Here is a 24,063-nt window from a genome sequence, read left to right as displayed (position 1 = left end):
AAAACTTACCCATTTGTATATTTGGATTCTGCATTCGAGGACCTCCGCCTGGTCCAACACCAGGTCCATTGCCAGCCATTAAATGTGGGCCGGGACCACGTAGCATATGTTGTCCCACCATTCTGCCCATCATTGGACCATTCTGTAGACCTTGAGGATGGCCAGGACCACCACCTAAATGCATTCCTTGATTTGGACCACCAACAGGTCCCATATTTCCTACGGGTCCAACTCCGGTTGGCCCAGCACTCATCATACCACCAGCACCGGTACCTATTTGTTGTTTTAATGTATTTACCATTCCAGCATTGCCACCCAGGCTACCCAAATTGCTATTGGTGATCACCATGCCTCCAATATTTCCCTGGGCAATCGTATTTATACCTAAATACGAAATTATTGCACATTTTTTATTACATACATGTTAACAAATATAATTCTTAGATGAAAATATTTATTATATATTCTACCAAAAAAATTCCCTAATAATTTCAAAATTAAGTTGTCCAATGAAATACTTAGCTGACTTATTTGTACTACCTTAACAAAGTTCAAAACATTTCAGCACATTTAAGACTACTACCTCACCTTGTCTTAAAGCATTTAATATTAGTAAGTATATAATTGAATCAAATTAGTAACAATATATGAATGTGAGTTTTATTACCGGGCATTGAGCTCATTCCTTGAGTGCCGTTATTTGAAATAGACATCGACATTGAATTGACCATACCCATTTGTCCACCAACTACTTGCAAACCAGCTGCGTTTGGAGATTGCAGATTAGGCGATTTGCTTCCTAATTGGTTCATACCAGCTCCACTCATAGGGTTACCTATCATTCCGGTATTCTTATTACCCTGCAAATGAAGTAAATTAAATTAAATGAAAATATTAAATTTGCAGTTTTTTATATTTTATTAACACTACACTTACTTGTTGTTGCAATAGGTGCTGCAGATGTTGATGGTGTTGCATCTGCCGTAAAGGATTGCTGCCACCACCGACTTGATTGCCGCCCACGCCTGTGGCATCATCGCCACCACCATTCATTTGTGGCCCACCTGGTCCGGGGCCTTGTGCAGGTGGTTTATTGGGACCGCCGACCACATTAACCCCGAGGCCAGAACCTGGTCCACCACCACTACCAAGGGGATCTGGCCAATTGCTATTACCAGTTACCAACTCATCTGGCAGATCATCTTCTAAAACGGAAACGTAATCCGCTAAACAAAATAAGAGGTATACAATAGTTTAATAAAATTTATTCTTTTATATTTGTAGCTATAGTAATTTAACTCACTTGGATCCATTTTAGTCCGCTTTTGCGGGGGTTCGTCCATATGATCTGCCATCATTCAGAAATCGTTTTGTTCTATATTTTGGTATTTAGTATCCGTATACGCGTTTTACTTTACGCACCTTTTCACTTGATGTTCAGATGGATCAACTTGTTGTTGAAATAGTTACAAATTTTTGCGAGGGCAAAAACAAAAGTTTATTTTAAAAATGTTAATAACGACGAAAGTAGACGAGATTTTACAAAAGTCGAAAGTATCGCTGCATTTAGTAGGAGGGCAAATGTCTCTCCCGGAAATGGTTTAATTTTCAAAACACTACCACTCGACACTGTTGCACTCATTTGCCTTGCTGTTGAAATGACATTATGGGAGAATGTTAAAATTTCCCAGGTCTGGACACGTTGTTTACTTCGGCTTTGTTTCTGCAGCCTGATTAGATTCTTTAGCACTCTTTGAAATCGCTTTCGTTTAATTGTGAAATGTTCCAACTGTGTTAAATCGTTTTTTCCGGTCACGATTGAGTGCATTTTGTGTTAGAAATCGCAGAGGAAGGCCTGAAAGTTTCGGCTTATTTCCTATTATTTTGGTATACTTCCAACCGTTCTCATTTAAGATGAGTTGTTTTTTTTTTGTTTTTTGTTTGTTTATAGTTAGAGAAACAAATTTTAGGTGAACATATTTTCAGTTCAATTTACGTACATTCTCATTCGTTTGTTTATTGGCACTTGACACTTTCCTGCGTTTGCATTGATGGTTCAATCATCATTTTTAATCGCCGACGATTATCACCATCAACATCTTTCAAATCAAACATTGTTTTCTTTGAGTATAGGTTTTTTGCGCCTTTTTTGCATTAATAAAAATTCCAACGATATTTAATTGTACATCAACTGTAAAAGGAATAAAAAAAAAAAGATTTAATATTTTGAATTTGTACTCGGAATCATATTGATTTCGTAATTATTTTCACGTCCACCATGCATTGTTTAAATTTTATTTGGCCTATTTGTTTGCGGATATGTTGGAGTACAAGAACATTGTGACAGTTGACAGTATGATAGGGTTTCTTTAACTTACAAAAACAAAGTTTTATATTTGGTGTCAATTAATCAAAAAATTGCTTAACAATTCAAAAACAAGCATAGATATATGAGTTATATCGTTCAACGAATTTCCCTCAAAACTGTCAAGCCACAATCATCATAGCCAAATGGCAAACAGCAAAGATTTTCTCTTTGATTCGTTCATCTTTCTTTTCAGCCGACCGTCGGCCGCCCGTACAATTTCGTGTAAATTTTTCGTTCATTCTATCATATATGTGACCACTAATGTCCTAACTGGAAGCGTGTACATATGAACGTTGTTGGTAATTTTGAGCGAGAGAAAGACAAGCATATTGTCGGCGACTACTCGTTGATTTTGTCAACCACACTCGTTTGTTTCTTTCTTAACTACTCGTTACTTTTCCACTGACGGACTTTTGGCTCTACCAGCCTCTGTGCCTGCTTCCTACTGCCCAGCTACCACACAAGCCGACCGATTCGCTCAAAACACTGTATACGGAACGCGAATAGTCAGTGTGTTGCTTGCACTACTACACTTGCATCGCGACCACCTCGACCAACGAGTGCGAGCAGTATTGGAAAAAGAAAGAAAAACAGACAAGCAATGACTGAAATTTTTTGTCGCTAGTTTTCACGTCGTATCGAAAATTTCTATTTGCAGAATTTTTGTTTTATAAAATTTCCATGTTAAAAAAAAATCGTAAAATTTTTCACGAAAAAATCAGATTTACAGAAAAAAATTTACTTTAATACAAAATTATTATTCGTATTTTGCTCACTTCTGATTTTTATTAAAAACATTGTTTTTCGCCGGCAATCTTTTTTTTAAATAAAGTTCATATTTTTTTTTTATTTTGCTTTTTCAAAACATAATTTTAACATTTTTTCTGAATTTTTTACAATTTTTTTAATTCTTTTCGCAGCAATAAAACAAAAATTCAGTGCGTTTGCTCCGCACCAGTAAAAACTCAACTGATTTCGCGAACGAGTAACGACAGAACTAGGAAGAAAGACTAAAATTGAAAGAGTCGAGTCGATTTATGAGTCTCTGAATAGCGCGATACAAGTGTTGTCAGCTCAAACTGATTACTCAAACTTAAAGTCCCAGAGGGATTTTTACTAGCATTCCATCGATTAAGTATCAGAATCAACATACCCACATATATGCGTCTATCTATATAATAATAAACAAAAATTACTAATATTTTTTACACAGATAAACATTTCTTGAGAACTATTAACTCAGACTAACTTCAAAAGCTTACACCATAGCAAGACTAACTTTAAAAGCCTACTATATCAAAATATTATATTTCAATGTAACTCAAACTAATTTTAAAATAACACTAATACCAGTTTGTCAAATCTATAAACGCTTGAAAAATAGTTATTTATTCAAATAATCTAAACTTGGTAATATCTTAATTGTCGCGCTCGAATACAGGGGAGTAAATATCCCCGATTTGCAGATATGAAAAATTTGAGTGTTAACAACACTTCGTATCATAAAGCAAGTGTAGAAAAAATTGATACAAACTTCGGATCTACTCGGTTGATGAACAATGACAACCCGATGGTTAAAAGAGACAGTATATGAGTAATGAGCAGCGCTTACGCTTGTGCTACATTCACACACATCTCAGGCATGTAGTCATATTCTTCTAGCGCACTTCCACTCACTTTGCGTTCGGTTTATTTTTGTCACTTTTCTCTTTCACTATCTACATTTTCGATTTTGACATAAATAAGTGAACAGCGAGTTTCATGAAACGAATTTCTATGCACATTATACTCGTCTATACATACACGACTCCGCGTCCGAATCGTATGAGCAGTAAATCAACGAGTTGTAGCATATTTAAATACGATTTATACACTTAATTACCCCATCTCAAAGAACATTGCACATATAAAAATGCGTCAAATACACAGAAGGGCATATCAACTAGAACAATTTTTTGTACAATAAATAAATCAATCCAAGATCATTGCAACGAGCTGCGAAAAATCACGACGAATTGTACTGATGCACTCACGCACACGAACTCGTCCGAGAGAAAATCGAACCGAAATCGTAACAGAGCGCGACAAAAGCTGCCAATATTTTCCCAATTTTTTCCAACTTAAAGATTTGCAGATTATTTAAGTTATACACTATTCACAACAAATGTGCCGAATTATTCATATTATATTTAATTTTAATATACATATATTTCAAACAATTTATCTGACCACTATCGCAACTTCCACTGTAATGCCACGACCATCACGACCATGTTCGCGCACACACTAACAAAATGGCGGATCTACCCAATGGCTCTAGTAGCTACAAGTAAAACAGAGATGTCCATATGAGAGCAATTTACAAGTGCTGCCATTCTCATAGAAATACATCAGGCTCTAAAATATTATATTTAGAAAACATGAAAATTTGTAAAGCTTCGTTGTTTGGTTATCATTAATCAACGATATTAAGCAAATTTTTACTTTTACAAAAATATGAACGAATGTGTGTTTAACTCACGGTCGATTAAACTTTTATGATCTATTTCAAATAATTATTATATTTCAAATAAATTATAAAGTTTGGCAACTTCGTAAATTATGCTACACGATACAAGTCCTTGCGTATATTTTTAACTGTATGGAACTGGCACTTAAATATCGTGAATCAATATCATGAAAATTTTACATTTTAGTAGTGAAATTCAGAATATACAATACAGAAAAAAGTAGCAAAGATGGGAAAATACGTAGTTTAATCCGATCTTTAAATTTAAAAATATTCCAAATAGCTATTTTAAATACCTAAAATTCAAATGACATATGTATGTTACTGTTCTGGTTTGTAACACCTACAGTGATTTATCGATCTACAAATGGACTTTAGATCTAGCAATTGTCTAATGGACTATGCAGAATGCCTTCAATTTTCTTATTAGAAAAGTAAATATGTATGTACAGGGTGAGCCATGTAAAATTTGCGTTTTGAATCGGCTATAAAAAAAAAAACTAATCAATATTTTTTCAAACTTTTTTTTTTATTTTGAAGATTAAATATTGTCATTTATGAATGAAAAATAATATCGTTCAAATGACTGCCACGACTGGCTTTACAGTAGGCCATTCAATCAACCCAATCTTTAAGCACATTTTCAATTATTTGGGCTCCAATTTCATGAATGGCAACTTCGATTTCGTGTTTTAAAGCATCAATCGTCTCTGGATGGTTCGCATAGCATTTGTCCTTAACGGCTCCCCACAAAAAATAGTCCAACGGGCTTAAATCACAGCTCTGAGGCGGCCAATTGATATCGGAATTTCGACTGATTATTCGGTTTTCAAAAACGGTAGCCAAAAGTTCGAGTGTAACTTTGGCAATGTGACAAATTGCACCGTCCTGTTGAAACCAAATGTCGTCCATGTCATCCTCTTCAATTTTTGGAAACAAAAACTCGTTGAGGATGTCACGGTAACGCTTGCCATTTACTATAACCGCGGCTCCTCGCTCATTTTCGAAAAAAATGGCCTGATGATGCCGCCAGACCCAAAACCGCACCAAACAGTGACTCGTTGTGGATGCATTTGCTTCTCTACAGTAACGTGTGGATTTCTGAGCCCCAAATCCGACAATTTTGCTTATTGGCGTAGCCACCGATGTGAAAATCAGAAAAGAAGAAGAAGACTCACCACTTTGGAAATAGGTTTTCAATATTTCCCAATTTTGTTCAAGCGTATAGTGTCCCATTTCGTAAATGTCAAACCTTTAAGTAAATTACGAACACATTTGACATGTAATTTGTGTTACCATTCTCAAAAAAATAGGTGGTTCAAAAAGCAAACGCTATATGGCCCACCCTGTACATATGTATGTGGATCGATAGAAGTTCTAGAGACAAATATAGCCATATAACTTTTTTTGGGGGAAATGAAAACTATACGTGTTATTTATTGGTCAAATCAAAATTAAACATATTTGAATATTAAAATATCTCGAAAAACAATGTATGCTTTTAAAAAGTCTTTTATAAAAAGCCTTCGACTTAATGAATCATGTAAAATTTATAAAAAACGAGCACTTATATAAAAAGAATTTTAAATATTAAATAAAATAATTGTTTTAATAACTTTATTAATGGTGTAAAAAAATAATAAAATGTATATGTACAGTATTCCCCGGATATAATCACCGTCTAAAATCCTGTTTATAAGCACTGACTCTGTGTATATTCAAAGCCTCGTTTATATAATATATAAGCTTTACCTGTGCATATAATTGAACGAAATGAACGATTACTATTAAAATAAATGAATTTCCATTTAAAACAAGATTACATAGAGATTTCCTTTATTTAAACTAGTTAATTGTATGATGTATGTACAACCAATTTCAAGTGCACAGAGATTAATAAATTGTTATACAGAATTTTGGTTCTTCTTTTGAGTTCCACATAATTATACTATGTAGGATCTTGTTAGGTAATAGTTAAAAAAAACCTCGGATTTTCGACTGAATGTTCATTGTAGCGAGGCCGAGATAGTACTGTTCACAGGAAATGCTTATATAGTGATTTTTTGTGTTTCTTTTAAATAGGTGAAATTTTCGTACAGTAATTTCTGCTTCTAAGGCATGAATATAATAAATAACTTAATAATAGAAGTTGTTGTTGTAGCAGCATAAACATTTCCCATTTCAGTCCTTGGCCGAATTTAAATCCGTGTCGTTCCGGTAACGTTAAGTCGATTGTCAACTGACTTTCTGGGTCGGTTTTATAAACGAAATTTAGTTGAACTTAAGTTCTACTTTAGCTAAATCTCAGCTAAGTACACTTTAATGGTATTATTTCTCATAATAACGTCTGATTTATTCTGCCGCACGCTTGGATCAAGATGTTTCCCGGGTACTTTTCTCACAATATTCAGTCAAGTTCGCCAAAATAGTTGTGCGAAAACTTTTAGAAATATTTGATAAGTAGGATTATAGCAGTTCATGCTGAACACTAGCGCATTCAGTTCTTAATGCACCTATAAATGTACATTTACCAACAAAAAACCTCAACCTAAATGTAACTAAATGCTAAATGTTTTTGACGTGATAACGTCTTATAATTCGATTTAACAGGCTGCACGCACGAAAAAATGTGTCGTTACCTTGCTCATTGCCGTTACCTTGAATGAACTGCAAGCGAAAGCGCCGAACGAACAAAGCAAACGAACGGCAACGTTCGACATCTTGCTCTCTCCTACTTAAGTGAGCGTATATATGTATGTATATGCGCATATGTACATATATAAATTCACGTATTTGTATTTGCATATGCCTTCTTATTGATTATTATTAATTTGATTTACTTGAAGAATTTAAAATAAAACCAAGTTTGTTAATAATACCTGCTGTTTTAATGTTATTATTATCTTTTGACGTGATAACGTCTTATAATTCTATGTAGCCGGCTGCACGCACCAAAATTGCTCATGCGACGTTACCTTGCTTGAACAGCATGTTATGTTATTTTATGTTATGTTATGTTATGTTATGTTATGTTTTGTTATGTTATGTTATGTTCTGTTATGTTATGTTATGTTATGTTATGTTATGTTATGTTATGTTATGTTATGTTATGTTATGTTATGTTATGTTATGTTATGTTATGTTATTTTATGTTCTGTTATGTTATGTTATGTTATGTTATGTTATGTTATGTTATGTTATGTTATGTTATGTTATGTTATGTTATGTTATGTTATGTTATGTTATGTTATGTTATGTTATGTTATGTTATGTTATGTTATGTTATGTTATGTTATGTTATGTTATGTTATGTTATTTTATGTTATGTTATGTTATGTTATGTTATGTTATGTTATGTTATGTTATGTTATGTTATGCTATGTTATGTTATGTTATGTTATGTTATGTTATGTTATGTTATGTTATGTTATGTTATGTTATGTTATGTTATGTTATGTTATGTTATGTTATGTTATGTTATGTTATGTTATGTTATGTTATGTTATGTTATGTTATGTTATGTTATGTTATGTTATGTTATGTTATGTTATTTTATGTTATGTTATGTTATGTTATGTTATGTTATGTTATGTTATGTTATGTTATGTTATGTTATGTTATGTTATGTTATGTTATGTTATGTTATGTTATGTTATGTTATGTTAAACTATATTATGTTATGTTAATGTTAACTCATTCTCTATATCCATACAAAATATCTATTAAACAAATAAAACTAAAATTTTCTTTTGAAAAATACAACCATTCAATCAGTATTTTCTTATGACGTTATCACGTTAAACTATCGTCAGTAAACCGACTTTACAGACAACCTCTTTTTTTTTGCATAAAGAATCTAAATGCTGAAAGCAACTCTGTAATCTTCGAACAATTGGTTAATTCGAACAACGTTTTGAGCATTTTTGTTATAATCCAAAGATTCGAATTTTGTTAACTTCGCAAATCGACGTGTTTATTTCCTTAATTATAATCTAAATAAAGAAATATAGACAAATATAACTTTACCATAAATAAGATAAACCTTACTAGACATTTAAAAATTAAGTCAATATAGATAAAAGACAAGAGTTTTGCTCCTCACCTAATATCATTCGAAATGCAATTCCGTTGCTTTTAAGGCTTCCCGTTTGAGAGTACGCATTGAAAAATTTGAATATACCTATCGGCACGTATAAAGTATTTTACAACCATAACAAACATAAGATTCTGAACGAGAGTAAATGCATATTTTGTAAAAGCGATACCATGAATACATTTCGAAAAAGCAATGTTCGAAAGTTTTCAATGCACATTTAGTGCTCAGCACGAACGTCGCATAAATATATAAAATATTTAATTCAAAAATATGGTAGCATCGCAGAAAAATGCTTTGTATACAAGGCGAATTGAATACCTAAGATGGCGCCTTTCGAAAAACGTTACTTAGTTTTTAGCGATTTTGACAAGTCTGAAATGAGGCACTATGACAATACAAATTAAGCAAATAAAAAGGATAGCTGAATAGCTTTGTAATTGTGACATTTAAACTAAACAAACTAGTGAAACTAAGTGCCGCGTGGTAAAAAGCCTCCAAATGCATCGTACAGATCCATAAGCAAAAAAACTCTCAGCTGGTTAATAAAAAATATTCACAGCTGAGATCATCTCATAAATTATTAAATTTCATAGAAAATCGTATCGAAAAATCTAAAAAGACTAGGTAAAAATTAAGACATTTCTCAAAAAAACAAAAAAAAAAAAAAATTATTATAGCTTAGAAATATATTAAACTATTTGTTATTGTAAGTTTTCCAAGTCAAAGATATTATTTGGTATATTTTTGTTGTGGATATTCCAAGACGAATTGAGTACTGGAGGTGGCGCCATTAAAAAAAACAGTTACTTTACTCTGACGTCAGCTTCCGTCGCAATATAAAACAAGCAGAAGTAGGAGAAATTAACTGTTTCTGAAAATTCAGTGAATGGCTTGGTAATACTGTTATTTGTGATATTAATATTAAATAAACTACTGCAAACGAAGTGCTGCGTATTAAATTTTCAAAGCACAAATGAATATAAACCTTTGAACGTAACTGTTTTTTAATGACGCCACCCAAGAATGATAGAGAAATAGATTGCGGCTTTCGAATTCGCGTGTCGTACGAGCGGATTAATAAACATGCAAAAGGAAGGGGAATTACTTGTTTGTGAAGAAGAAGAGTAGGCGAAAGCAATGGAAGCTACCAAGCACAAGAAATTATGCACACACACACACACACACACACATGCTTTCTAACCACGGCGTATTCAGCATAAAAACGCAAAAAACTGCATTTGGAGGCTTTATATTAATTTGCAATTTCACAATTTAACGCACAGCACTTCGTTTTCATAATTTTGATTAGTTTAAATTTCACAAATCACTATATTACCAAGCCATTCACTGAATTTTCACAATCATATAATTTTTCCTACTTTTGTTTGATTTTTATTGCAAACGCAGCTGACGTCAGACTTGTAAAATCGCGAAAAATAAAGTAACTGTTCTTAATGGCGCCACCTGAGCTACTCAATTCGCCTTGGGCGCCACCTAAGATGCTCAATTCGCCTTGCATTAAGGGGTAATTATGCACAAGGCGAATTGACAAACAAGTAATTCTTATTTCTTTTGTTTTTTTATTTATGGAATCTGACGACACAGCGAATTGTATGCTATCATACTTGGATTATTCATACTTCGCCCAACTTCAGAAAACTTAAGGCATATAATACTTACGATTTTCTTATATTGATTAATATAATAATATGCTTATCAAGCAGAAATGAAATTTAACAAATTTTTCAGCAAAATCTAAATTCAACTACCTAATTCTGATTTCTAAGTTGTTTCGGGTAATCAGACATTTGCAAAAGGCATTCAACAGATTTTTATACGACAGTTTAAAATTTATGCGAAAACCGCATAGTAACTCTGTGGAGATATACTGCAAATAACGAGCTCTAAATAAGTAATGTTTCATCCAACAGAAGGCTGAGGTAATTTTTTCAGAAATGTTGTTGCTTTTGACGTTGTATGTTTTTTTTGTAAACAAACTATCAAACAACATCTATCACGCGACATAAGACTAAATCCAAAGCTAAGCTATTTTGTGAAATATTCAAGCTTCAGCACTGAAGTTCCATAATTAGAATGTAAAATTTTCGCGACGCCAAACACTGATTGTGTCTTTTGTACGGCGATATTTCATAAGCTAACTGTTGTTATTAGACACATACCGGGACTGCAGCTTCTTACCATATTCATATCCCATCTTTGAAAAAAGTTGTAGATGGAACCAGAAGGAATTAATTGTATTGTTAAGAATTTCAAAAATATGAAAATTGCGTATCTCTTCATATACTAATCATAAAATATTTGGTTTCGCGTTTTACGGAATTTTCCTTTGCAAATAATTTTTTCGCCCATTTTATTTGCCGATTTTTATTAGCAATATTAGCTAAGTCATGCCCTCGATACACTACTGTAATTTTGTTTTGCCATCTGGCTGTCAGTACTGTCAGCAAGCACCAGCACCACCTAACTGTCATTTAGTAACAGGGCGACGAACAAGTTTAAAAATCAAAGAAAAAATGAGACATCTGTTGGGAAAAATACTATAATGGTTTAAGGGATTGATAAATTGAACAGGATAAATTATAAATTATACAAATTTTACTTGAAATCAATTACACTTCTGAAGCACTTCAAATTTTCCCCACGGGTCCTGCAGACTGTGGAAAAACTTACACATTAAAGTGCCTCAGGGAAACATACAATCGCTACACTCAGGAGAACAACTCAATGAACAACGCCTACATTGCCTGTGCAAGCACAGGTAAAGCCGCTGTACCTCTTGGTGGCACTACAGTTCATTCAGCGTTTCGTCTCACAACTGCTCACGTGACGAAACGCTTATCCACAGAAAATTTGCAACCTTACAGAAAAATGTTCGTAGGCGTCAAAGCTGTTTTCATCGACGAGATCAGCATGTTAAGTTCAGCTATTCTTCAGCAAGTTAACTACGATTGCAGCAGATTACTGGCATTCACGACAAACCTTTCGGAGACATTCACGTTATATTATGTGGAGATTTCAGACAGCTTCCACCTGTACGAACAACTCCATGTTATACTATGCCGATCAACCAATTAGGAGGTCCGATTCTTTGGCACAGCATTGATTACTTCCCACTGGTTCGTGTTGTGCGACAAAACGATGAGCGGTTTTCAACGATTCTAACAAAAATCGGCGATGGACTTCAACTAAGCAACGATAATATCTCCCTTATTGAGTCCAGACAGAAACCTCAGGCTTGGTGCAAGGAAAACGTGTCTAATGCTGTCAGGCTGTATATGTAGTAACAATGAAGTGGATTCGTACAACCGAAGCGCAATTCTAAATGCATACAACTGTCTCGCTTGATATTATGCTTGGTTATTCAAGTGAACAAGAGAAGAGACAGTACCAAGGTAAACTATAAAACTACACAAGACGACAGTGGCAGAAACCGATGGATTACCGTACCTGCTGCCTTTGGCAGAAGGATATTCCTACATGATAACTTCTAACATAGATGTCGCTGATGGATTGGTAAGTGGAGCTATTGGTGTCTTGCGACATATCGAACGTCAGCAGTCAAATGTAGATGACAATTCTGCAGAAGCAGGACCATCGACCAGTACAACTTCGCCAGCAGCTAGAGAAGAAATTGTTACTTTATGGTTCGAGTTTCCAGAAGAAGCAACAGAAACCAGAGTCTGTCTACAAACTGTTTATAAGAAAATAGCAACCATAATACTAATAAAAATAATAAAATGCAAACGAAAACAGTTTCCTTGCGTTCCTACACTCTTCAGAAGTCGCAAGGTGGGACGTTTACTGTCATTGTTTATAAATACTCATCCAAGCAATCGCAACAGTTGGTGTACGTGGTGCTGAGTCGGGTAACAAGTATAGAAGGCTTGCGTATTATCACTGAAAAAGATGTTCCATTTCGCTTTAAACACGGACGGGAGGGAAACGATTCACAGACAACAAGAGATATCCGTAACGAATATATTCGACTTCGTGGACACACACTTCGATTAATTACTGATAATGCAGTAAAATTCTGTAAAGCACAGAGTTTGCCTGCTCACTTTGCAAATATTGAAAAAGACATAGTGATTCCAAGGTCTGATTATTTGATTCTGACCGAAACAATTGTGATCCAATTTCAATTGAAAATTTTGAATGTGTAACCCAGCAGAATAATCGATCAGATTCTGAAACAAACGCAGCAGGTGGAGTGACAATTTATAGAAAGTTATCGTCGACATCCACGGCCAAAATTGTCAACGTTGAACTGTCGAATACAACCCGGCTTATTAGAAACACTGGTGACGTTTGCTTGGCCGAAGTGACGTTTGATTCACCGCTGATACCACGTTTAAAATGGTTCTTGGCGCAGTTTATATTCATCCTGCAGTACTATTTCCGTATGTTTACAACAGCCAGTATGTAATATACATCCCATCATAGAAGTTGATATCGATGTACCAATTCTTCTTTGTGGTGACTTCAACACAAACGTGAAATATGATGTAACATGTATCAAATACATGAAAGATTCAATGTCGATTGTGCATCAGACGCTAATAAGTCAACAACACTAAGAGGCACCACCATCGATTTGACTTTTTCAAGACACACTCACTCGAAACACTCCCTTTGATTTCCTACTTTTTCTATCATCGTCCTATTCTCAACAAAATAACACAAATAGTAAGAAGTTAAATATCACACATGTTAAAATTGACATAATTGTATTTATGCGTACAAATAAATGCAACTTGATCAATTCCATTGCGATTCTATTTACCTCCTTCTCTATAAAAAAAAAATAATAATAATAATAATTGGCGCGTACACTTCTGTTAGGTGTTTGGCCGAGCTCCTCCTCCTATTTGTGGTGTGCGTCTTGATGTTGTTCCACAAATGGAGGGACCTACAGTTTCAAGCCGACTCCGAACGGCAGATATTTTTTATGAGGAGCTTTTTTATGGCAGAAATACGCTCGGAGGTTTGCCATTGCCTGCCGAGGGGCGACCGCTATTAGAAAAATGTTTTTATCAATTTTGCTTTCACCGAGATTCGAACCAACGACCTCTCTGTGAATTCCGAATGGTAATCACGCACCAACCCATTCGGCTACGGCGGCCGCCCTTCTCTATATTCATACAAAATATCTATCAAACAAATAAAATTAAAATTTTCATTTGAAAAACGCAACCATCACATCAGTATTTTCTTATGACGTTGTCACGTTCAACTATCATCAGTAAACCGACTTTACAGACAACCTCTTTTTTTATCTTGTTCAGCTCGTCCTTCGATGCCGTCTTTATCTCTTCAATAGTAGTGTAGCGTCGTCCTTTCATAGGCCTCTTTAGTTTCGGGAACAAGAAAAAGTCACAGGGGGCGAGATCTGGGGAATACGGTGGCTGTGGCATCATTAGGGGGTTTTTTCGCCAAAAAGTCGCGCACAAGCAATTATGTTTGAGCAGGGGCGTTATCGTGAAGCAAGAGCCACAAATCCGGGTGTTTCTGGCGGATTACTTTGCGCAAATTGCGCATAACTTGCAGGTAATATTCCTTATTGACCGTTTTACCCTGTGGCAAGAACTCATGATGCACAATGCTCCTGCAATCGAAGCAAACGGTGAGCAAAACTTTTACATTCGACCGAACTTGGCGCGCTTTTTTCGGTCTTGGTTCGTGCGGCAGCTTCCATTAAGTTGATTGAGCCACGTCATAACCATAAACCCACTATTCGTCCCCAGTTATGACCCTCTGGAGCAAATTTGGGTGGTCGCGGACAGAGTCCAACATCTCATTAGCAATGTTCATGCGTCGAAATTGAGCAGTTTTGGTACGAATTTTGTGGTGACCCGTCTAATGACCCAAATGATTGAAAAAAAAAAAAATCGAATGGCACGAGCCAATCGTTATGTCCACGTCCTCAGCAACTTCTCTAAGGTCGATTCGACGATTGGCCAATACCATTTTCTTCACTTAATCAATTTTTTCGTCTGTTGTTGAAGTGCTCGGGCGTGCGGCACGCTTTTCGTCGTTCACATCTTCTCGACCTTTTGAGAATATTTTGTACCACCGATAAACGTTGCTTTGGTCCAAAGCAGCTTCTCCGTATGACACAGTCAACATTCGGAATGCATCCGCGCTCTTAATTTCGTTTTTTCACACAAAATTTGATACAGGTTCTTTGAGCCATCTTTTTGAATACGTAAAAATCAACCATTAACTGAACATTCGAAATGGCCGAACTCGTCGGCCTGAGTGAGAGAATTGAGTACCAACATATCGCCACAAAAAAATCGAAATTCGAATATACGTAACCTGCGAAAATTCAAAATTCGCGATACTTTTTGAACACACCTCGTAATTTAAAAGGAAACGTGGGCAAAAACTGTGTGACGGAAATAACTTTTATTTTCAACAAGATAATGATCCCAGGCATACTGCTCACGACGTGTGTATGTGTGTATACCTCACATTCTTCCAACACCACCACAGTCTCCAGACTTGAATCCCATCGAGCATTTGGGAGATGAACTCGGTAGGCGTGTTGCTAAAATTAACATAACTAGCAAAATCCAACAGGAATGGCGATATTTGAGTCTAAATGTGACTAAAAAATTAGTTAACTCTATGCCAAATAGACTTAATGAAGCCATCAGGCAAGAAGGAATGCCTACTAAATATTAAAATTTCATCGAACTTAATATTTTATTTGTGAAATTGAATTGTCTGAATAATTGTGTCCCTTAAAAATATGAAGCATTCTGTGATTTTTGTTAATTTTTCATTCATGGAGTAAAGTTTTGTTAAGATTAAGTTAGTTTTAAATAAACAAAAAAAGAGGTGTGTGTGTCAGCTCCGACACGCGACTGGAGTTTACTCCTTAAGAACGATTACTGTTATATTTAAAAATATATTTAATATGCAAAAGGAGTAAATGAAGACCTTTTCTATATTACTGGAAAAATATAAATTTATTTATTCTATTCGCTATAGTAAGCCACCTGGAATGAACAATTTTTTGGGGTTTTTCTTTTTTAAGCTGTCGTTGCAATGTCCACTTATAATAGCACTACAAATATCAAATATGTATTTTTGATCAGTACTTAAATCTTTTTCACTGGATATATCTGGTAGTGTCAATACGATTGGTTTATAATTGACGAAAGAAAGCTTCGCACAATCCTTAAATTTTTTCTCTATTTCACCGTTAAAGCTTTTAGACGTAGAGCCATCAATGTATTCAAACAAATGTCTAAGCGGTAGTTCATTGGCGTGTAATTGGCAGATGAACCATTGTAAGGGTTTTTGAAGACAATCTCCTCCAAAGGTTCAGACGATATCACTGGTATATGTAGGTTCTCAACGAACGCACAAGCACTAGATAGGAAACGGAAATAAATGTGGGCAGTGTTATTTCTGACTAGAAATCAGCAACCACAAGGAAAATTTATTTCCTACAAGTTTGCACCAACAAACCAGCGCCACAAGGTATGCAGTGCTTTTTCTCACTGGAAATTAGCAACCAGAAGGAAATATATATTTCTTACAAGTTTGCACCACCAAAGTAGCGCCACAAGGTAGGCAGTGCTTTTTCTCACTAGAATATAGAAAAAGGGCAATGCGTCACTTCCGTCAGCGTACGCCAGTGATTTACACGATTTTACTACTCATATTTTTTCATACCGTGGGCCTTATATATCGTTTCTTAAGGAGTAAACTCCAATAAACTTGTGTATTTATCTTAGAATAACATTAATTTTTTTCCAGATACAGCTGATTGAATGAAAAATTAGTGGTTCTGTGAATATTTTTGTGCGTGTGTGTATGCGAACGGATAGTTTAATTTGGGAGCGTGTCATTATTCTGTTTTACAAAATTCTGGATGACAAAATTCTGTAAATTGCAAAAAAATTCTGCTTTTTTAAAATTCTGCTTTTTAAAATTCTGCTTTCTAAAATTCTGCTTTTTAAAATTCTGCTTTCTAAAATTCTGCTTTATTCAAGTTTTGTGATTTTCGTCATACAAGAAGTAACAAAATAAACATTTAATTCATAAATATACATATAGGTATGTTTAAGCGATAACAATATTTTAGTTTAGCCAATTACATATTTTTTGGAATTCTTTTTAAATATGTAGTGTGACTTAATTCATTTCTTTCCTTAATAATTCTTCGCAGCTGTTCGTTTTTTTTTAGAAGAGTTCTACGCAAAAATACTGTGGATTGCGTAGCCGGAGTTGGACTGATGAGGGTTATTTTTTTGAAGCGCGGCCGAAGGCCGCCCATGCGAAAAGAAGTTCTACGCAAAAATACTGTCGATTCTATCGAAACTGAAGAAAAAATTATTATTATTATTTTTTATTAATATCTCGAATAATAATAAAAAATAATAATAATAATAAATTAAATAATTACATTACCTCTTTAACATTGTTAACATTGTATTTTAATACAGAATTTTGAAAGCAGAATTTTAGAAAGCAGAATTTTAAAAAAGCAGAATTTTAAAAAAGCAGAATTTTAAAAAGCAGAATTTCAAAAAGCAGAATTTTGTTTTTAGAATTTTGTACAGACAGAATTTCGACACCAACCCGTTTAATTTTTGTGGATTTATTGCTAATCCCGGCGTATGCGAACGTACTTTTACTGGAAAAAAAAATGTCAACACAGTTTGCCGCTCTCGATATCAATAGTTCTCATGCACCTAAAAATCATCGAACAAGAACAATATCGTTATTTGTTACCAGAAGATTTCTGCATTTATTTCACACGGTTCTATTAGGACTATGAATAAGTTCGTGCGGTTTTACAACAGATGGCGTAACTTGATTATTATTCCATTGATCCACATTTCCAAACATTCATTGGAGAGCTACTGTCGTAAGGCACAAACGTCAGTATAAGTTTTTTATTTGAAGCGTAAACAACAATATTTTTACCACACTTGAAAATGTCGAATTTCGTGCCAAATAATGTGTTTTTGCGGGGAATTCTTCTTCATTATTTTAATATGAAGAAAAAAGCAGCCGAAAGTCATCGTATCTTGGTGGAAGTTTATGGTGAGCATGCTCTATCTGAGCGAACGTGCCAGAAGTGGTTTGCACGCTTTAAAAGTGTGATTTTGGCTTGGAAGACGAAGAACGCGAGGGTGCGCCGCCAAAGTTCATGGATACCGAATTGGAGGAATTGCTCGATCAAGATCCGGCTCAAACGCAAGAAGAGGTTGCAAAAACTTTGGGAGTTGATCAATCAACCATTTCCAAACGTTTAAAAGCCATGGGAATGATCCGAAAGGTAGGCCATTGGGTGCCGTATGAATTGCAGCCAAGAGACGTTGAACGCCGTTTTATGGCATGCGAACAACTGCTTCAACGGCACAAAAGAAAGGGGTTTTTGCATCGAATTGTGACGGGCGATGAAAAGTGGGTCCATTACGACAATCCAAAACGTCGGGCAACGTATGGATACCCTGGCCATGCTTCAACATCGACGTCGGCGCAGAATATTCATGGCCTGAAGGTTATGCTGTGTATCTGGTGGGACCAGCTGGGTGTTGTGTATTATGAGCTACTGAAACCGAATGAAACGATTACGGGGGATGTCTACCGACGACAATTGATGCGTTTGAGCCGAGCACTGCAAGAAAAACGGCCGCAATACGCCGATAGACACGACAAAGTTATTTTGCAACATGACAATGCTCGGCCACATGTTGCACAAGTGGTCAAAACATACTTAGAAACGCTCAAATGGGATGTCCTACCCCACCCGCCGTATAGTCCAGACCTTGCGCCATCCGATTACTATCTCTTCCGATCGATGCAACATGGCCTGGCTGACCAGCACTTCCGTAATTACGATGAAGTCAAAAAATGGATCGATTCGTGGATTGCGGCAAAACCGACCGAATTTTTCACAAAGGGAATCCGTGAATTGCCAGAAAGATGGGAAAAAGTAGTAGTAAGCGATGGACAATACTTTGAATATTAAATTTGTAACCATTTTACGTCAATAAAGTTTCAAATTTCGAAAAAAAAACCGCACGAACTTATTCATAGTCCTATTAGTATTTACGTAATCTTATCAGTCCACCGGTCCATATGAAAGAACGAAATTGAAAATCAAAAAGTAGGAAATAGAAAACCAAATTGTCAGTACTACTGCGGAGTGTACGAGTATAAAGGCGCGAAGCAATATATTAAATTTGACTCAGCATTGTCAGCGGAGTCCTGCAGTGACTGTCCTCACCTACATATGTATGCATGTATGTGTACCCATTTGTAATAATATGTATGAATGTATGTATATACTAATATATCTCAACAGCAGTAGCCAGCCGCACAGCGTCTATTTAATCACTTTACGCAGGCGCTCTGTTGGACGTCAGAGTTGGTCTCTGCGAACACAGTGAGTAGGAGGCGACAAATATGTTGCATAAAAATGTTGACAGCTCGGATTTGCTGTAATGTAAAATGGGCATTTTTAGGCAAACTATAATGACTTATTTAAGGAGACAGATTCCTGTAAACGGCCATATTTTCCCTGATTTTCATTAAAATTATTTAAAGTGAAGAAGCCAACATATTTTTTCAAAATTGGCATACAGTTTATTTATACATTAAAAAATATAAAATTTTTTTATTTTAATCATTTAAAATGGCGGATGTACACTCAATTCTTCCAGGAAGGTTGCAGCGGGGCTTTTCAATCGGCGGGCATTATAGCATCGGCGTCAGGGACCTGAATACAAAAAACCAAACATTTTTTTGTTTATTAAAGTCATAGTTTCTATATGAATTAAACAAAATTTAAAAAAACAAAATTCGCGGAATAAAATGCTTCAAAAAAAAAAAAAAGAATTTTGCCGCGAAAGAAAGAAAGTAATATCATAAAAAAGATGTGTGCAAAATTTCAGGGAGATCGGTCAATAACTTTTCGAGTTATCGTGTAAGCCAATTCGAAAAATATAGTTTTAAGAAAAACGCGTCTAAAGTTTGAATACAACGTAACTATACCTCTTCCTCTGATTTTGAATACAGACCCGGTTTGCTCAAACTTTTGCACAATTTTTCCGATTGTACGCACATTTGGACGATTAAATTGGCCGAAAAAATCTCGAAATGCAGCCTGAATAACTTTAACGCATTGCTCGGTTGTGTATCTTTCCTTGGTTCAAATTGAGTTAGTCTGAAATTGAAAAATGTCAAATAAAATGTGACGTTTAAGTGTGGTTCACATTTAACATCGGCCCTTGAAATTTAACCACCCTTTATAATATAAGAAATACTTAAATTTACGTTCTAATTTTTTTTTGACATATTCCTAAAAGATTATATTAACCTTTTCTGAAAAAAAAGTTTTGTTTGGTAAACTTGGTGACGATGTTAGGGAGAGTTTCAGGAACAACCTTTATAACTGCCAATTATTTCGAAAATAATAATTTAATAATCATTTGCTTTCAAAGTGCCCTCGGGAACTTCACTATAGTCTGGCACATTTTAATATATATTTTTCTACACTTCACTTAAATTCACTAAATATACACTCACACACATGTCTTTACATATTTTTATACTTATATTGGAATTATTTCAATGAAAATTAAATGCTGCTACATTTGCCCATATCATTATTTTCCAATTTTAGGTAAACGCGAACAAGAATTCATTAGAATTTGCAACAGTATAGTGTTGCCGGATGCCTGCAAATGAAAATAAAAATATGAACAAAAATGAAGTATTTCAGTTCAGTGTTGATGATGGGTATGGGAGTTATTTTGCCTCCTTAGTGCCCATTTACACAGGGAATCATTTGGAAGGGAAACATTTTGTTCGTGGAAGATGGACGGACGCGGAAGAGAGAAGGGGTTTAGTCCCTCGTACTGGCGACACGCTTTGCGCTTCTTATTCGTATTTCCAATCTTAAAGCAATTTTGACAGTTGCTTCTCTTGTGGGAGAAAGTTCTGAGTTGGTTTTTAATCAAACGGAAGAAATGAACGATGACAAACATCAGAACGCTGTTTGGGAAATGATTATTGGGATTATTTTTGCTAGTAAAGTAGGTATGAACACTCTACATAAGTGGTCAAACACGGATTATGGTCACGGTAAAATCCTGGCTGGCACTTTGGGGCTTCTCGGACTGGTGGACTATGCACTTCCGCCTATACTTGCCGTTACATCGTTTACGACCCTCCTACCCTCAAGGGAAGAGTGGGAACGGGACGATGTGAGACAGAGCGAGTCCATCCATGTATACACAGATGGCTCACAGCTCGAGGGCAGGGTGGGCGGAGGTGTATATTCCGAACATCTGGGGATTTCCTTCAGTTTTCGGCTCCCCGACTACTGTAGACACTACAGGCTGAACTGATATGGCAACAATAAAAGCCGCGACACTGATACAGTGTGGTGCGATATCCGGAAATGATATCTACATTTTCACTGATAGCCAAGTGGCGATAAAATCCCTCACAAAACAGTCGACAACCTCCAAGGTAGCCATGAAATGCCGCACATCTCTTAACGAGATGGCTGAGTCATTTCACCTAAAGGTAACATGGGTTCCTGGCCATCGCGACATTGAGGGTAACTGTAGAGCCGATGAACTAGCAAGACTCGGCACTAAATTGTCTGACGAGCACATAGATAATGACATAGGGATACCCTTACAAACATGTAAGCTACCCATCCTTGAAAAAATCGTAAAGAAAGCAAACGAAAGATGGCGCAATGAAGCCACCTGCAAAATCGCCCGTCAACTGTGGCCGACTCTAAATGCTAAACGCACAGAATCTCTACTAAGCCAAAATAAACACAGTCTTAGCACATTAATCTCAGTCATAACGGGGCACTGCCTAATAGGATAAGGATGGGTGTGCAAACACATGACTTCTGCAGAAGTTGTCTAGATGAGGACGAGGAGGAGACAATCTCGCACCTACTGTGCCACTGTCCTGCTCTATCCAGACGCAGGTTTACTATTCTGGGTGAACAATTTTTTGATGAGTTGGAAGATGTCAGTTCTACAGAAATCAGAGATATTTTAAAATTTCTGAAAAGCACACACTGGTTTTAGGAGAGATAGGGGCAAGCTCCCCACGTGGCATCACAATGGGCTATGAGCCTAATTTAAAAAAGTTATGGGTGCATGTTTATGTTTAATTCAAATTTTTTCCCTCATTTCTATATACTCAAGTTAATTATTTATATATGAAGTATTTTTAAAAAACAATTTTAAGGTGAAAAATTCCGTTTGGAATGAAATTCTAGTTAGTTCTATTGATCAAAGATAGGTTTGTTCGGTATTTGTGAAATAGGAGAAACGACTTTTTCATCACATAAATATGTTCAAATGCGAATAAATGAGCGAATAAATATGTGTGCATACGAGTATTTGGAATTAACGCACAAGGTTAGGAAGTTTTTAGCCGGTGTTAAACGTTTCGAAGAAACTCCATATGGAGGTAACTTATTTTGCACCTTATGTTTTGTTTTGAAAGTTTTTTTATAATTTTTTTTGTTTTTGTTTTTTGCTTTTTTTTTCTTTAACTAATATATTATTTATTTTTAATTCTTTTGTTAACCCTACCACATAGTCCCACATTAAAGTACATAGGATTTTCTTAAATCTAAAGTTTTTAAATATGCCGCCATGGAAAAGTCACTACAGTTTTCGTTAACCGGCTCATAAAAGTTGGTTCATCGATCTTATTTATTTTAAACCTATCCCAGAATTTAATGAATCCTCTATAAATGGACTCGCTGGCCTGCTCGGACTTATGGTCCCAAACCATCACTATTCATTTGACCACAGCGAAGCCTTTTCTTTGATTTTAACTATCCCATCACAAGAAAGATGATTAACAAACTATTGTAAGAGATGTATCCTAGGCTAAATTAACGTCATCGTCTGCTGTCCATTAACGAATAGAATAAGCTTTAAGCTTCAAAGGAATTTTAATAGTTTTTCTTTTTAACTATAAAATTAATTTGTTGTTTTTATTGTAGTAGTTCATCACGTTCTGTTAGTACGGTGTAGTCACCGGCCGTCATCGTCTATCGCATTTAACGGTATGGGAAGGGAAAAGGGGTAATAGTGAGCAGCTTTAAGAGGGGCATGTACCTGTAAATAGGTGGTTAGTATCGTGCGGGGTATCTTCACATGCCGGACATACGAGTATGTGGAGCACGTCGGGGTCGATTCTGGATAGCTAGGAGTTTAACCGACTACAATATTCTGAACGTAATTGTGCCAAAGTAAGGCGGGTCTCACGAGGCAGCTAAAGCTTTTCGTCTGCGCTGGATGCTGGTTGGAACCCGATGACGGCATGAGGGAGTAGGTAGTTTGAGAAGGTGGTATAAACTCTCTGACCCAGTAGTTCTGATTGTACTCCGTTTCAGTTGAAGTTAGTTGTCTCTTAACTGGCCTAGAAGGTGGTTCAGGCTCTAGCAAATGCCTGTAGGGGTCGTTTCTACGGTATCAACCTAGGAATTGGTTGCTGAGCATCTTACTGTGCTCCTTAACCAGAAGCGTGGTAATCATCATCGTGAAGATGTTGCAGGCGAGACAGCAGGAGGCATCTCGTGGCTGGCTGTTCTGATTATGGTATTTTGACAGGCTTAAAGATCGTTTGTCCTGGTGGTAAATAAGGTCAGCGTGGATATGGTGGGGGAAACTAGAGATTTTCGCAGAAAAAATTAATTTATAGACACTTTCGGTTTGCGTTCGAATGTAATATTGAATGATTCGCTTCTTGTTCGTCTCTTTGGATAGAAATTGAGATGGAAATATTGAAGAAATTATGGCCTCCATTTGCCAATAGTTTTTTTTCTATATAATAAATCTCTGTTTCTCAAACACAAAGAAAAGATGTTAATTTTTCGTACATATTTATTTATATTGGTTATCATTTGTAGGCGGCCGCCGTAGCCGAAAGGGTTGGTGCGTGACTAGCATTCGGAATTCAGAGAGAACGTAGGTTCGAATTTCGGTGAAAGACCAAAATGAAGAAAACGTTTTTCCTAATAGCCGTTGCCCCTTGGTAGGCAATGGCAAGCCTCCG

At 35.7% G+C, this 24,063-nt stretch overlaps 1 protein-coding gene across 7 annotated transcripts in view; it reads right to left on the bottom strand.

Annotated features, from left to right (window-relative positions):
- LOC129238634 (histone acetyltransferase p300) overlaps window positions 1-4,688 on the bottom strand; it is a 35,795-nt gene extending 31,107 nt beyond the window's left edge. For 2 of the 7 annotated variants that reach the window (XM_054873726.1, XM_054873732.1), the window contains exons 1-5: window positions 3,145-3,242; window positions 1,304-2,191; window positions 937-1,226; window positions 668-860; window positions 10-384 (exon numbers count right to left, since the gene is read on the bottom strand). In XM_054873726.1, the coding sequence (XP_054729701.1) occupies window positions 10-384; window positions 668-860; window positions 937-1,226; window positions 1,304-1,358 (913 nt within the window). In that variant the 5' untranslated portion in view covers window positions 1,359-2,191; window positions 3,145-3,242. The other 5 variants (XM_054873730.1, XM_054873728.1, XM_054873727.1 and 2 more) reach the window with 5 other exon arrangements.
- Between the last annotated feature and the right edge of the window lie 19,375 nt (window positions 4,689-24,063).

Source organism: Anastrepha obliqua, chromosome 2 (genome assembly GCF_027943255.1).
Source record: "Anastrepha obliqua isolate idAnaObli1 chromosome 2, idAnaObli1_1.0, whole genome shotgun sequence".
In the NCBI taxonomy this organism is placed as follows: Eukaryota; Metazoa; Arthropoda; class Insecta; order Diptera; family Tephritidae; genus Anastrepha; species Anastrepha obliqua.
The sequence above is the reverse complement of the archived record's forward strand: the minus strand, read 5'-3'. Positions and strand labels throughout refer to the sequence as shown.